Source organism: Lygodium microphyllum, chromosome 24 (assembly GCF_053477565.2).
Source record: "Lygodium microphyllum isolate KBCC chromosome 24, Lygodium_microphyllum_v1.1.10, whole genome shotgun sequence".
NCBI lineage: Eukaryota > Viridiplantae > Streptophyta > Polypodiopsida > Schizaeales > Lygodiaceae > Lygodium > Lygodium microphyllum.
The window spans coordinates 126755411-126772390 of NC_141158.1; the positions used below are offsets into that span (position 1 = coordinate 126755411).

General features: G+C 48.4%; 1 protein-coding gene across 4 annotated transcripts in view; it reads right to left on the minus strand.

Moving 5' to 3' along the window:
- Positions 1 to 16980, minus strand: part of LOC148015627 (uncharacterized) — a 214619-nt gene that overhangs the window by 39485 nt on the left and 158154 nt on the right. For 3 of the 4 annotated variants that reach the window (XM_087665364.1, XM_087665363.1, XM_087665362.1), the window contains 2 exons: positions 15917 to 16119; positions 15660 to 15714 (listed from right to left, as the gene is read on the minus strand). In XM_087665364.1, coding sequence (XP_087521490.1) covers positions 15660 to 15714; positions 15917 to 16119 — 258 coding nt within the window. Of the gene's footprint in view, positions 1 to 15496; positions 15518 to 15659; positions 15715 to 15916; positions 16120 to 16980 lie in introns of those variants that run through there. The other variant, XM_087665365.1, reaches the window with a different exon arrangement.

Genomic DNA, 16980 nt, shown 5'->3' on the forward strand with positions numbered 1-16980 from the left:
CGCTCAGCCTCCCACTGCTGCTGATGATGAGTTTCCATCATTAACATCAGGTCGTTTTTTGTTTTCAGCATTTTTCTTCATCAACCTATGCTTCCAGTAGTGGTTTCTACACTCACAATCCGTCTGTGGTGGACAATACATATCGAAACCGACCTGGGCAGCAAAACGCAAATCTGAGAGTATTGGAGCTGTCAAACGGCGAGCAGCCCAGATGCTGACGCCAAGAACCAGATGATGACACTAGATGCGGAGGAAGTCCCCAAGCTGCAAAACGCAAATATCTGGGGTGTGTCGAACTGGAGCACGAGGTAAGAAGCTAGTCATCAGTTGCAGAATGATGTCACCAGGTGTAGGAAGCTGCCACCCGGCAAAGAGAAGGCCTCCAAATGCTAAACGCAAATGCCAACAAGTCGCCACACTAATGGGAGATGATGCCAACTAGTGGAGACACTTCAGATGTAGCAAACGTAGAAAAGAAGATGACGCAAACTGACGCCAAGTGAAAGAAGGCCACAAATTCTAAATGTAGCAAATGGAGAGAAGAAGATGGTGCCAATTGGTGGAGATTGATGTTAGGTGAAAGGCGGCCACAAATTGTGATGTCCTCCACAAGGGGTGTGGACAATAGCCACGTGGGAAGAGTGTCGGAGTGACGAAAGAAGAGGAGTAGAGAATGACTACAATGGTGGTGGTGACCAAAATGGGTGGTCATGAATGAATGAAGTGATTGTCTATTTGTAGGCATAAGTTGTCCAAGTTGGTGCATCACTATGTGCATGCCCGCTGAAAAACTGGCCAAAATGTGGACACTAGCCCTTTTAGGGGCTATTAATGCGAAACCCTAAATGAAGTGTGGAAACTAAAGAAGTGGTTTCTCAACACCCCCTCTCAAGCCCAAAAAAGAATGAAGAAAGAGGAGTGAAGGGGAGAAGATGAAGATGGAGAGGATGCCGGAGATCCAAGAATTCCACCTGAAAGGTAATGTATAGTAAGGAACAATAGTTCAAGGAACTATAGAACCTAACTCCACCTTAAGAGAGAAGCCACTAGCTCCATAACTCCATGTTGGAAGGAATTCGAAGCCTCGTCACCAAGTCATGGCTGAACCTCCAAGGCTCGGATCTAGGAGGTCTCTAAAGATCCTCTCGATCAGTAGGATAAATGACAGCTCGAGGACAACCATCCACAAACTGATGAACCTCAAGATAAATATGTGCCCCTCCCCCCTTCCTCTGAGGGTGGAGGGGCAAGGGCCCCCTTTGAAGCCGAACAAGTAGAAATAGAAGCCCTCACTAAGGGAAAAAAAGAGTACATCCCCCTCTAGATCCCCCCTTTACGAGAGATAGGGAATCTAAAAACTCATGGATCACAGACTCCAAATCGTTTGATGATAAAGGAAGTGTCGTCAATCACACTGAAGGAGGTATCTAGGGTAGCAAAGATGTCAAAGAACTCCAAGAGGTGGCCTCTCAAACCTGAGTAGTTCACAATGGGAAAAAGTGAGGCTCATACGGAGCCAAGAGTGGGCAACGAACACTGTCTCTTAGTGGAGCGGATTGCGGAGCCAATATAATAGAAGGTGTCAAACAGCCACTATCTCACCAAGGAGCGGACTCTCAAGGAGGGGACGGTATCCAAGAATCATTGTCTCTCAATGGAGTGAACAACAGAACCATGGGTTGTTAAGGTGGCATTCTTGAAACCCTAGAAGAAGTAGAAGTAATCTCCATAGTGCATTGCGGCGGTTGGAAGGAGGCCCTGGTACCACTTGATCCTCGTATGGCTCAGAAGGGCTTAGTGCGCATTGGATGCATCTTATTGCCTTGAGCATAAAAATCTGAAAGCTAGTGCAAAATAAACTCTATGGCCCAAAAGGGAGAGGCGGCACAATGAGTGCCCGGGGATAGACGCATATACTTCGATAGTTTAGGGAGCAAAGGTCCATGGCGACAAGCATCAACAGGGATGTCAGTGATGCTAGAAGAGGAGCACCTAGTGGTTTGTCCATCCACCTCTGAAGAATTCGCAGCACTGGAGTATCAACCAGTTTAGTGGGAGAGGAAGAGAAGGGTATTTCTACCTCCTGGTGATACAGTGTAAATGAAGGGGGTTGTTAGTAGATGACACCAAACCCATAACTTACCTTTGCCTTCTCTGATACAAAGGATCTTCGTGACTCACTGATCGCCTCTAGCTCTAATACCATGTCAAAAAAAAGACAAAGAGACTAGAGAGACAATAGGGTTTACGGGGAGAAACAAAGTGTGTACGGCAAACACTGAGAGAGAAGAGAAACTCAAAAACACAAGAAGAACGTGGTGATAATACACTAAATCATGCTATGAGAAGAAAAGCTGATACAGTGGAACTAAAGCCCAAAAGATAATTGTATTGTCCTATCTAAGTTAGCTAGCAGCACCTTTGGAAATCTACACAGTGAAGGGAGCCAAGCACAATCCTCCGGGCAGTGGACTATTGAAGTAATCACTAGAAGGTGAAGCACAACTATTGAGGGAGTGAACCGCAATCCTCTGATGCCGTTGGCGATGTGGAAAATGATCACCATCCGTCAAGGGAATGAACCACAGTCCTCTAATGCCAAGAAGTGACTTGGGCAACAAGACGCAAATCCTAGAGTGTCCGAGTTGTCAAATGCAGGGAGAGCAGCCCAGAGGCTACGCCAAGAACCAGGTGATGATGCCAGATGTAGAGAAAGTCCCCAAGCTGCAAAGCGCAAATACATGGGGTGTGTTGGACTGGAGCAAGGGGTAAGAAGATAGTCCTCGGTTGTTGCAGAATGTTGTTGCTAGGTGTAGGAAGCTAATGCCTGGAAACAAGGGGTGTGGGAAGCAACAATGTGGAAGAGTGTCGGAGTGACAGAAGAAGAGGAGGGAGAATGACTGAAGTGGTGGTGGTGACCGAAAAGGGTAGTCATGAATGAATGAAGTGATTGCCTATTTATAAGCATAAGTTGTCTAGGGTGGCAGACCACTATGTGGGCGCCAATCAAAATAAGTGACCAAAACGTGGATACTAGCCCTTGGGGCTATTAGTGTGAAACCCTACATGAAGTGTGAAAACTAAAGAAGTGTTTTCTCAACACTATCCAAGTCTCCTATCCAATCAAAACGGTTGGTCCCTATAGAAGTTAGTTCCAAATTGAAACACAAACAATAAGCCCAAGTACCACATGAGACTATAGAACATACATACCTCTACTTACGTGAAAATGCTTTAGATGCTTTTGTTTATTTTTGCTTAAAACTATGAGGTTCCACTACCAAAGAGTAGGTAAGCTAAAGATGGAGGATAGTAAAAGTAGGAATGTGCAACGAAAGAGTGAATACAAGCTAGAGCCTACCCTACTAGAATCTAAAGATATATAGCTGGGAATAGTGAAAGTGTCTCAATCTGTCATAGACATCTAAACCAAGTGAGGTGTGATGCTCCACAACTCTCTAGACCAAAAGATACCTTGGTGGGCTTGACCACTTCTGGTTGATACTAGATACATATGGCAACTCAAAAGTAGGAATCAAGGCCCCATCCGATCTATCCTGAAGGGAGGCAAGCAGTACCTAGGGACCAAAGTCCATGATGTGTGTGGCGGACTAAACAAAACAACCCCTCAAGGGTGGTGTAGCCTAGCCCAGGGGATGATCATGAAGCCATGTGACCAACATGTCTACATTGATCAGTGCGGGCAGCTGGCTACGATGGATGGGCCACAAGTGTTTGAGTATGACCTCCTCTTGAAGGTGGAGGAGAGCACAATTGCCCTCTGTTCATGTGCTCAATGCTCATCATTTAAATGGCTAGATTATTGGTAATGTTGACAATACCTATTTTCCTTAAGGACACTTTGCCAACTAAGTCTCAATCTTGCAAAGAAGACACTTTGCTCGTCACTACACAAGTAGGTCTAGATGGTGTTCTTCCCATCTCACTACTTTCTTTTTTTAGCGGTGGAACTCAAGGCCACCTCAAAATATGGAAGATTGGATTTCTTGTGAGCTTAAATAAAAGAACCTTGTAAAACACCTTTTGTTCTTCATCATTGGACACCATCTCAGTAGGACCCATACATAGATACTCTCTAGAGTCCTCAAAGCTAATTCCATCATAAGTCCCTAAGATGCAGTAGGGAGCGGACATGGAGGCAGCTCACGAGAACTAGCAACAAGAGGCGGATGATTGGGATGCATACTTTGAGGACTTTCCTCCTTGCATATGGTAGCAAAGCTAGTAGAGAGGAGATTTGAGAGGGTGTATGCCAGGAAACAACAAAGACATACATAGATTGCAAAGCCACACCATTCCGAGGAACTTAGATATACCCTATGAGGATCCTCTCGTGGAATGTATGAGGCTTCAGACGATAACATTTTTGGTCAGCCTCGAGTCCTATGAGACAAGACTCGCACAAACATAGTGGAGGATCATTAGATTTTCTTATGATGCATGAGCACCACCTCTTGGCAAAGAGGATATCCTAATGATGCACGAAGCTTTTGCCGAAACAAAGCTACACTTAATAAGTAGCAATTGCATACACGTTGGTATTTACATATATGTTGGGGTGCAATGGTTCCAAATGGTACACAGATGGGGCATCATGGTTCCAAAGATGGCCATGTGGATCTCAACTCTCTATGGGAGTAGAGGATGCACTAATTGGTCTACTGGTCATCCATACCTTGAATGGCTAGTGAGACAAAACATGGTACAGGCCTCGAAGAATAGGAGAGGCAAATACATAGAGACCATTAGAGGAGGTGAGCATGCCTCTTGAAGGATTGCTTATTTCAAATCAAAGGAATTGCAATGCTCATGGTTCACAACGTGTGCCAAATCTACAAGCTCATTCCAATTCTCCAGGAGAGAGAGGGCAAGAGGAGCTAGGACTTTCTCCAAGACCGATCAATTCTATATGATGATTGTGCATGTTATAGAGGCGACCTAGTAGGCATCATATCTAGCACAACTCTCTCTGATCATTCATTGGTTTAGCTAGTTCTTTTTTATAGAGTCAAAGGATCCACTCCAATGTCCGCATTCTGAGCACATGTTCTATGATGACAATCTTAGAGAGTTGATTGCATGGGTTTGGAAATCCAAGCCCCTCTCAACTAGACACGAAGCTAGAAACTTAGATGATAGCCTCCACGAGATTAGTTCCTTCTTCAAAGAGGAGATAGGGCCCTCTACAAAGGGAGAGGACCACTAGAGCATCATTCGCTCCACTTCAAAGGGAGGAGGAGAGAAATCCAGATTGCAAATGGGTGGCAGACAAGATGCATATTGCCAGAGCACAGGTTGATGCCATTAGGAAAGAAAAATAAAAGGATAAGTTTCATGCAAGAGCTTTCTTCTGGACTCGTTCTGGAGGCAGCGGACCAAGGGAGTTGCAACTCTTTATTCCTATCTCACAGCTAGGTTCTGACCAGGTGGGGCCAAAGGAGAGAGATTCAATATCCGAAGATCAATGAGACAAGGCTGTCCAAAAGCCCCCTTCTTGTTCCTATTTGTAGCAAAGCCCATGAGTTCCTTGATAAATAGATCCATTGGTATCAAAGGCATCATGTTACCCATCACTCAATTCAAGAACCTCCTTGATGTGGAGTTTCCAGATAATACAACAATTTATTTACACAAGGATGAGAGTAACTTTAGGGTGTTTGTAGCGTCCATCGAGTAATTTTGCTAAGCAGCAAGCGCCTTAATTAACTAGCACAAGTCCTATGGATTTTGGGTATGTGATACTCGGGAATCCAAATGGCAACTACATGAGAACTTCACCTAAGTCCTCCATAGAATTGCGGTGAAATGTCTTAGATATCCTGTAGGGGTTGACATTTACTTTATAGCAATAGTTGGCACCTCTTCTTTTGAGCATCAAAAAAAAGTTTCTTTACTAGAGCTTCATTGGAGCTCGATAAGGCTTTCACTAGTAGAGAGAGTGGTGATTCTCCATGTAATACATCACTTTTTGTTGGCTATTCTCCATGTCATGCATTGGTCAGCTGAAGTGTGTCATCTAAGTATTGTCTTTGATCCAAGTCCATATTCTCACCACAAACAAGGCCATGCAAACTTATCAGCACCATGTACAAGCACTTTCTTGTGTTTACTTATGCGGTCGGCACTTCTAAATCTCAATAATTTCTTGAAAACTTTAAATTGCTCCCCAGCAGTATGCCATCTGGTTCTATCTTTTCAATTTCAGATAGTTCTTCAGACAGTTCTTCTCTAGCATCTTTCCTTCCTTGTTCACATTCCTTATGGTGAGAAGAAAGCTTTTGAGTGTCTTCACTTTCAACCTGTTTCTTCCTTCATGTCAAATGCCATATTCTCCAACTCTCTTTTTCCATTCTCTTTGACCCAAGTGCAGCATGGGTCTGCTTCGGCTTGGGTACCTCCGCGTAAAGTGGAATATCCAAGTCCCAACCCTAGAATGCTGTCACGAGACCTCATCCACTAGGAACCCTAATTTCAGGTCGATCCTAGTCGGCGGCGAACATTCTGTTGCGAGGCGGACTCATGAAACCCTAGGCAACAAGCCCTGTAACATTCCATGGGAGTGTGGGCAGCGTCGCTTAGATTCATCTCTAGGCGACATGTATTCTCCATGTCATGCGTTGGTCAGCTAAAGTGTGTCATCTAGGTACTTTCTTTGATCAAGAGGAGATGGGAGCCTAGCTAGAGTAAAGGTGTTTTGCGATGTCATTATACAACCAAGATCTCGAGGATGCTTAGGGATCATGCAACCAAATAGCCAGAGCAAGGCCTTATTGACTAAGCTCATTGTCAAGAGTCTCCTTCCAAGCAACGAGCCTTGGAAGAAACATCTAGTAAGGAGGCTTCAGCCTATCACACCTACACATGGAGGACCAGGGCAACCTAGCATTCACTAGACTTTTCAAGAGCATTGGCCCAAGTGTGAAGCAATTACGCACGATCAATGTGTGTGTGTGTTGGGGAGGGACTGGGGGGTGGATTGAAGCACAATGATAATCACAAATCAAAGCCAAAATGAAAACATGCTGCTCAAAAGACCACAATGAATGATGCCACCCTTCAAAGTGCACGTGCTAGGGTAGCACAAAGTGTCCTTTTATAGATAAACCTAACCCTAAGATGTCTTAGCTGTTATAAGAAACCCTAACCCTAGTGATACTCGAGTCCTAGATGACTAGGGGTAACAACTGTCATAAGTGAGAGTTTAAACACACTAATGAGACCAAAACATGGAATAAAGCATATCCACATGGAGCCAATGAGATTGCCTTTACAAATCCCCACCGTCGTATCGGCAAACTAATTTAGCAAAGATGACAAAATGAAAGACTGATAGAAAATATATGAAATCATGGTTGCAGAAATTCATCCTAATGGATATAGCAACCTATGGCAGTACAATGACAACAAATCCTGTTTTAACAGGTATCAAATGTAGAGATAGCTGAATAACTCTGGAGGAAGAGCCTTCATTAAACAATCTATTTAAAAAATTTATGAGTAACCAGCCCAATCACAATCCATGAATCCATGCACAACAATTGAAGAAACAGCCTTGAAGAAAGAGCCTTTGGCAGCCGGAAGGTGTAGAAAGAGAATTTTTTCTTGTCTCCTTCATGCACAAGAAATGCAAGCTCCTATCCTTTCCAAGTTATGGGAGGCCCAAAAATTGAATGGCTTGTTGGGTGGCTGCTCACATGGCTTCGACCCTGTTCCTCCCCAGCCTTCAAAAACTGGAGAAACAAAAGCATCAAACCCTTGAAAAGGTTTTTGAGTAATTCCTAAGTGAGTCCCAGGCTATGGTTCACCATCGTCATTTGGTGTCAAAACTGTGGCTGCTTCTGGATCTATCATCACTAACCTCATTAGATCTTTGTCTTGGATCAGATCTGCGGAGCGGAAGGTAATTCAATGGCTCCAAGGTGCTCTGCCACTAGAGTCTATTTGACACAATGGGTAGCAAGTGTTATCTAGAGGGGTAAAGAGTCTCATGGATGTGTGCAACAACAGGCAAGTGTTTTGAGAAGCGCAGAGTAAACGTGGTACAATATTCCCTGGTACTGTCTCCAGAGCCTGCTCAACACATAGACAAGAAAGGATGTTTTCCAGAACTAGATAAAGTCTCATTTAATGCACAAGCTGTCAGAATCAAAACAAGATATCTGTGCAAAACTATGCGGCCAAGTATAACTGTATGACTTGATAATATTTACCACCAATGACAGAGAATATTTACAGGTATGATATGACCACCATTAAGCTCAAAAGATTTGGCTTGTAGCTTGCATTAATCATTTGACAATGTGTTTTATAATGCACCTACAGATTGTAATTCTTGAAAGCTCCGTCGCCCGTTGTCGCTGACCTGCCACCGCACTCCCGCAACCCCCGTTTCTCCCATTGACCCGCCACAGCGCTCCTCCCACAACCCAACCGTGCCGTCCGCCTGTCCCCTCCCGTGATGCGTTTGGGCCTCTCCCCCCTGCCAAACTGTCGCGCCATCGAGCTGGTTCCGGCAACACTGCCCCACGCCCCCCGCCCCCCCCCCCCCAAAGCTCTAGCTCCGCCAGAAAGTCCTCTTCCGCCAACCTCCCTCCACCCTGGTTCCGATCTGATGCCCAGCGCCCCCCCCCCCCCCCCCCCCAAAATCTTACGCTGACCCCCAATCAGGCGCCTAACCTGACGTTTTCGTTTGTCCACCCCGTTCTGACCCCTCTGCCCCCCCCAAATCTGACACCCAGTCCCCCCAACTCCCGCGCTGTCCCCCGTCCCTTCAACTGGCAGCTCCACCCCCCTCACCTGCGTGACTTCAGTCTGGAAACATCTTTTGTGGCGCCCGGTGCCCCCATCACCGTCAGAAAACAGAACCCCCCCCCCCCCCCCTCTTCATCAACATCGCACACCACCCCCACCCCACCCCGGTTGCTCCTCCATTCGCAGCAACACTCCCCCCTCCGGCAGTTCAACAGTGTGATCGGCACGTTTTTCAATAGGGATGCGCAATGGAAACCTCTGATCAGACGCCCGGGCACTCAACAAGTGCCCCCCAGTCAAACACCTTCTGCATAGTCCTATCTGAGGAACAGCTCTTAGCCGTTCGAGCTAAGGAGCTGGAGCAAATGGAAACAGCGATTTATGGTCAGGTAGTAGGACATTCCCCAGCTAGGGCCCAGCTTCGAGACTAGCTACACTCCACACTGCGCATCGGCACAGTGCAGATCAAGGAGGTGGTCCTATTGGGCCAAGGGATATTCATGGTCCAGCTCAGCTTGGCGAACGCAGCTCGCGAGTTTCTCGCCAATTCACCATACGCGTCCACGAAGGGGGTCATACACATGGTCCCCTGGTACAGGGGCTTTACTGTGGAGGCGTTTGCACTCCACAATAGGTTTCTTCGGCACCCGGTCACCCTTCTTTTCCCCGGCCTAGCGATTGAGTATCGCCAATAGGTGGAAGACTTTGGATGGCTTTTCGGCACTATCCTTCCCGCGTCCTTCGCGGATGTAGTGACAGCTACAGGAGTCCCAAAGGTACGGGTAGCAGTGAAAGAGGTCAAGAATATCCCATAGTTCCTAGAGATTGAGGCGGGCGGCACTCCTTTAGGCACCAGGTCATTGTGACGGGGCAGCCAGGGCAGTGCCTACACTGGCACGACTTTGGGCATCAGGCAGCAGGTTGCCCACGTTTCGGAGCCAAGGTGGCTCCGCCGACAGGCCCGCCGGTGGACACCAGGGGGGGCACAGCCAGCGTCTCAGACCCAGCCTCGGCAGCAGGGAGCAGGTGGGCGTGAGACACCCCCTCACAGAGCACTCCACAGCCCCCCCTTCCCGCCCCACCTGGCAGGACCGCACCCCTCCACATCCACCACCCGCGCCACAGACTACCTCTTCAAAGTCCACACACCCACCGCCTCCCACATCCCATGCCTCCCCCCCACTGACCCTGGCCCACAGCAGCCTAATTCCAGGACCACCAAACCCCCCCCCCCCCACACCCGCCATGTAATTCCGTCCATCCCACCATCTCTCGATCATCCTTCCCCCCACCACCTCCCGTACCGAGCACCCCCGTGATATGCACTTGCTTCAGGCGATGTCCCCCCAAACCCATCCCCCCTCCTCCCACAGGAGGTGATGAGCCACACACGCCTACATCCTCTTTGCACCAACAATCCTCCCCCTCCCATATAGCCACCAGCTCATCCACCCCTGCCGCCTGTCACACTTTCCCGAGACAAGCACACATGTTGCCACAGGAGTTCTTCCGCAGTGGCCCATAGTCCTACTTGAGAGTTGCGGAGCGTGGAGAGTTCCCACTACCTCTAGAGGTGGGGATCTTTGCAGTTCGTAAGTCAAGGAGGGGCAAGGTCCATCTACTAGCACCACCGAATGGACCAAACTATGCTTTTTTTCTTCAATCCTCTCACTCACGGGAGTGCACAACAATACTAATAAAGGAAGAGTTGAACAGTCAGGTGGCAGACCACACCTCCCAGTGGATGGGAGAAGAAGGACTAGCATTGTTTACACAGCAATGGTCTGGCTGCATGATGGACATTAACTAGGGGGCTGGTGCCAAGTCACTCACCTGAGCATTATCTTTCGAGGCCCTCCACAGTGGAGAGCTCAGAGAGATGTGATCGAGTGGCCTCTAGCACAGGCGGCCCGTTTCTACCAGTGCACAGAGTCTCGACTCTCAGCATGGCTGATAGATGCATTGATAGTACCACCTGGAACTTCAATCACCCCTATGGTCCGGCCGAGGGCCACCACGGCGGAATGGAGCTCGCCATCCAGACCAGCGGCAAAGCGTACCTCCATGCCTCATAGCTCCTCCTCATCAACAACCTCCACACCGAACAGATGCCTGTTCGGCCAATCACAGGTTTCCCCATGAGCTTACACCTTCCATCCTAGAATGTGAATAGCCTCCACTACGGTGAGGACGTGGTTCCAAGAAATTGATTATTCGACAGGAGTTGCAGCCTGCCCTTGCCGGACGGATCGACATCTTACTTCTTCAGGAGCACAAGCTCACCCCCACCTAGGCCCAGCAGGTAGGGAAGATACTCCTAGGCAGCTCACACACTTATTGGGAGCACGCCATAGGTGCCCATGGTAGGAGTGGAGGCGTATGCACCTCTATTGGTCCGAGTCTTACCGCCTATTCTCGAGACCACGAGACGATAGTGGCAGGGAGGGTGCTATGGATCAGATTGGATATTGGGGACTTGTGCCTTAGAGTCCTTAATATCTATGCCCCTACGGAGGTTCAGGGCACGCAACAGATTCCAGGTGGAGATCGCAGAAGGACTCCCAAAGGTGGACTCCTGGATTGTTGGAGGAGACTTCAACAACCTAGAGGCTTTGGAGGACCAGCAGGGCAGAGGGAGAAACTACCAGGGCATGGCCGGGGAGGACCAAGAGGCATGGGAGGTGTTTCTACTAGCAGTAGGAGCACGCAATCCTTGGAGAGATCCTGCCTTCCAAAGGAGGCAGAGGTCGCTGGACTTCTCTTGGGGATACACGCGGCTAGGTGGAGTCCTGTTGGAGAGGTTGGATAGGTTTTATGTGGGAGAGTGGAGAGGCTCTCGTGGAGGCCAGATTGGGCAGTTGGCGGGCACCACGTTATCCGATCATTGCTCGGTTCTCCTGACACTAGATCCCTCAGCATCTGCCCTAGATACACAATCTTGTCGGAATCCCTGACTCGATCTACAGGAGGGAGGAGGTGACGAGACAGATAGAGCGGATTTGGATGAGAGAGTGGGGCAAGAGGGGCCAAATCGCAGAGGAGGTTGCAGAGGCCCTACCTGAGTCGAGCACAATCTGCCAAGAGGTAGCCATACAGGCCAGGCAGCAGAGCTGGGAGGAGAGAGCACTCCAGCAGGACCTTGCAGCCATGCAAAGATTATTACAGGGGGCACCAAGGGATCCCACTCTCCACGCACAGAAGGTGCGTGCGCGAGCAGCCATTGCTAGCCTAGAGGAAAGGCGCTCTGAGTTCTCTTTCTGCACCTCAACAGCTTTCTAGGCGCGGAAGGGGGACACGATGTGCAAGGAGCTTTTCAAGTGCTCCAGCCTCGCACCTCAGGAGAGTAGATACGTAGCCTTCGAGATCAGTATGGGAGGACCCTTTCTAGCCCAGAGGAGGTGATGGAGATTGCCACCGACTACTATAGTCGCCTCTTCCAACAGGAGACAGCCTCAGCCAGAGGACTCGATATAGACAGCAGGTCTGGGATAACATCTCGTCCCTCGTCACAGAGCAGATGGGATGGTCGCTCCTAGCCCTCTTCACAGAGAAGGAACTAGAGGAGGCTTTCCATACACAGGACAGGCAGAAATGCCAGGGAGAGGATAGCCTCTCTAAGGCTTTCTTCACTACCTTCTAAGACGTGGTGAAGGACCCCCTACTGATGGCCTTTCAAGAGATTTTCACTTCAGGACAAATGCCAAGGAGTCTATCCGTAGGCCTTATCAGTCTTCTCCCCAAAAGGGGGAGACCGGTTGGAGCTTTCCCAGTGGGGACCAATCACCTTATTGTCAATGGCCTATAAGGCACTAGCAAAGATGATTGGTAGGCGACTACGCCCCTTGTTTCCAGACATCATCCATGACACACATACAGGCTTTGTCTAGGATAGGAGCGTCCTGGACAATGTATTCACCTTCTTTGAGGTGATAGAGTGGGCTCAGTACACTGGGCAGACTCTGGCCATACTACTCTTGGATTTTGAGAAAGCCTATGACAGGGTGGACTGGGATTTCCTGAAGGGCACAATGGTGATGTTGGGTTTCCCCTAGGCTTGGATTTCCGGGGTCTCTGCACTTTATAGATCGGCCACCAGCAGGGTTCTCATAGAAGGGAGGCGAGGGGAGGAGTTTCGGCTGGAGAGATCGGTTGGACAGGGCTACCCCCTAGCCCCGTACACCTGTTCCTTCTCTTTGCAGAGGCGATGTCTCACTTCCTCAGGTCACGTGTGAATGGGTTACGTGTCCTTCGACTTCCAATTAGAGAGGAGACCGAGTTGTTAGACTCGGAGTATGCAAATGATACAGCGCTCTACAAAGAGAACGACGAGTTGATGCTGGAGAGAGTGAGGTTGGCTCTTCAGATGTTCTATTCTGCAGCGGGAGAAAAAATCAACTGGCGAAAGTCGGTTGGTTTCCTAACAGATCCGGACTCTAGCACAGACTGGGACGTCCACCTGGGATTTAGATGGGTGAGCAAAGGACAAACCGTCCGGTACCTAGGGTTCCAGGTTGGACTCGACGTCACTCCCGCCCAACGGTTTCTTCCAATCCTCGATTCTATTCGGAGGAAGCTAACCTACTAGAGCACGGCTCGCCTTTCACTTTAGCTAGCCGAGCCCTAGTAGTTAACCAAGTCCCAACGATGGCGTGGTACATCCCCTTGTGTTGGTGCTTCTCCTCCTCCTGCATAATGCAGCTTCACCGCCTAGTGCGGAATTTCCTTTGGTCCGGGTCAGACGGCTCTAGGGATTCAAGGGCCAAAGTGGCATGGGCGACCATTATACGACATCGATCAGAGGGAGGGCTTGGGATCATAGACCTAGAGTATCAGACTATGGCCCTCCTCGGCAAGCTAGTTATCCGCGGCCTCACACCGGAAGGGCAGACCTGGAAGGTCCTATTGCAGTAGAGTCTTCAGGACTGAAGACCGAGGCTTGGCGGTGAGTGGAGGTTGTCCTTAAGATGGATCTTCACGTCAGCCGAGATCAATCCCCCCCCCACATCACCCCTTCTACACAGCTTGCTCTGCATGTGGCAGGGCCTCCGTAAGGCCCTAATCCAAAGCCCCCCAAGGCTGCTAGGAGGGGATAGACCATCAGCCAGTGATTTGGAACCCCCAGGTCACGGATCGGGAAGGGGCAGAGATTGGCGAGCACCCCCACATCCAGTGGGCTGGTTGGGAGGCTGGCTCGGCTTGTACCATCAAGACATGGCGGGAGGTGTACAGGATGGCGGATGAGGAGGTGCTGAAGCAAGTATCAGGCTGCCAGCAAGGAGTGGATCTGAGGAGAAGGGAGATAGACGCAGCGATACCTCAGGAGTGGCTTGCTCCCCCGATCCCAGAGCCGATTGAGCCCGGGGAGGTATGGGCCAATAGGTTTTCACCAGTAGGTATCCCCCTACAAGTGGCAGGAAGAGTGGGTGGCGCTCCACCTGGCACCTTTTTCACAGTGCAGGAGGGGGGGCGGCTGGCTCTTGATAGAGGACAGCAGGACAAGGGGATAGCTGTCCTTTAATGGAAGAGGATCTAGATGGTTGGTCTTCAACGGAAGACATGGTGGCTCGACCCTTTGGTCTTTTGGCAGGAGCTCAGAGAGTGGCGCCTCTGGATCTAGGAAGAAATGCCACTTGATAAGCTAGAGTGGGATCCGGGAGAGTGGCTTTGGCCAGCCACTGCGGTTGCCAAGCAGCCACCGAGGTTCCTGGAATACACTGCCAGGATTGGCAAACACATACTGATGCAGGAAGACATGGATTGGGCGCCGTCACGCAGCAGGCACTGGGCAGAGCACAACATTACGGAGCCGTTCCAACGGACCTTCAGGTGCCCTCTATGGGACAGCTGGAGGCCAAGGAGAGTATCGTATTTTTTATGGTTGGTGGCACATGGAGGCTTGGCGGTGGGAAGCTGGCTTGCCCAGATGCAGAAGAAGGGAGTTTGTAAGTGCCGCACACATCAGTCTATGTAAACCCCAAAGCACTACCTTTGGTCATGTGAGGCGGCACAGCTCGTGTGGAGAGGAGTATCCCGCATCCTGCGCTGCATAGCACCCAGCCTTGGATGTATCTCTTGGAGTGCTTTCTACTGGCAGGCGGTCAGCCACGGCCGTCACCTTCTGTATGAGGCCGGGATGTAGAATACGATATTCATTATCGAGGCAAGGTCGTGCGCAGTGGTGGTTTAAAGGCTCTACCCATCCGCCAGGTACTGGAGTCCACAGCAGACCGCTCTAAGGTATGGGAAATCATAGGGAGTCTTACTAGTTAGCATATCTGGAAGGCATGGTGTCAGATGGCTTTCGGCAAAGAGAGACCTTCAATACAGGCGACCTTAGCAAAGCTCTGGACCTCCATCATCCACTCCCTTCGAGGCCGATGGGATCGAGTCCAGGGCTTGTCAGGAGCTCCGAGGTCATTTCATGCGCACTTGGGGCGGCCAGGACCTGTTCGTGATTCAGGCAAGCAACCCCAGATGGCGATACACCCCCCCCTTCCACGGGTTCTTGCCCCTATCCCCCCCAGAGCACCTTGAGAGGCTTGTATGTATGATGTATCTGTGACTTTCACCAGCTCCAGCTTGGCCTGTTGAGCATGAGCACTTCTATGTGTTCAGCTTTTTTCTGAAGTAATATAATTAGCCACACTTTATTTGCAAAAAAAACAATGCACCTACAAAGAAAATGAGACATTCACCAAAGTCATCTCCAAAGATTGCCGAGAAAGACCGCATAACACAAGGTTCACTGAGTAATTGCAAGAATATCCCATAAACAGCCTAAAATTCATATCTGTGCACCACTCAACCTTAAACAGCCTACAATTTATATCTATGCAAAATCATCAAATGTGTTAAGCTCCAACTAAATTTGGAAGACCAATGCTTACCTCTTTGCTTTGCTGTCTTTGGAAGTATGTCACCAGTAATTTGATGACGATCCGCCTGCCATTAAAAAACTTTAATGTATGATCAGTACATGATCTTAATGGAAGTTTCTACGGTTTGAGTTTGATGAACAAGTGCACACCTAAACGTGTATTGCATGTACACACACAAGAAACTCAATACGAAGTGCTTAGGAACTAGAAAATTTGATTAGTATGCGGCCATATGTAATACATAATATGCCATATTAAAAGCACACCTGTCAACATAATAATCTGAATCTGATGACATCCTATTAAGACGTGTCAAGCTCTGTTCAAGAGCTCTTCGCAGCATCAAAATATCTGCCTCAAATTTATGAGTCTTCTCCTGACTTTCTAAAACTTTCTTACGTTGTTCTGCTAGTTTTTCCACAAGCTCATTGTTTTCTCTATCCTTCAACTCAATCATATTGTTTGCAGCCTGTTCACAAGTGAGATCCGTCTGTTAGAACGATGCAGCGAAATTTCCTCTGCAAGCAAGTCTGTTAATAAGTGAGAAACAGAACTAAAAAAAGTATGAAAATTTACTAGTTCTCTACTTATTCTGATCATTGTACAGTTTACATTTAACTAAAAGTGCTGTAGAAAGAAAGAAGGATTCGTGTGTTTAGGTTGGCCTAGCAATGAGCCCATCATACATGAATCTGTTGCTAGCACCTCAGACATAATTGTTGCTCAAGGTGCCAAGGCTAGCAGCCTCTATCCTTTGTTTGTATCTAGGTCTGTTGACCATGTCTTGGCTGTGACCGATTTGGCATCTGCTGCGGACCATGCCTTTTGCAAGTCCCCATGACACACTTGAATGATTTATACAGTTCCTTCAGTCATGTTTTCATTGCCACTCTTGTTTTACCAATCTCAGAACCATCTTCCTTTGGACGACATAATAAGCCATAAATATTGCCCAGCAAGGATATGGTTCTGCCACTTTTAACAATATCCTCATAGCATTGATGGCTTTACAAAAAAATAAGTTTTCATCAAGCAATAATGAATCTAGTACTCCAGACTTCATCTTTTTTTTCTTAAGGGTAATTACATTAATTACAAAGTATGAAAAGTACAAAAGTCACAAGACTATTAGATGTCAAATATGGTAATTTAAAAGCCGAAAACATTCCAAGAAGCCAAATCATCACCACTTAGAGAACCCGGATACCTGATGGTGCTCAACTACCATTAAAGAAGACCTCTCAAATAGCCGATATGATTGTGCACTACATATTAGGAATCAAAACAAATGCATTCCAAATAGTCCAATGCCAACAGCTTGACAAACACA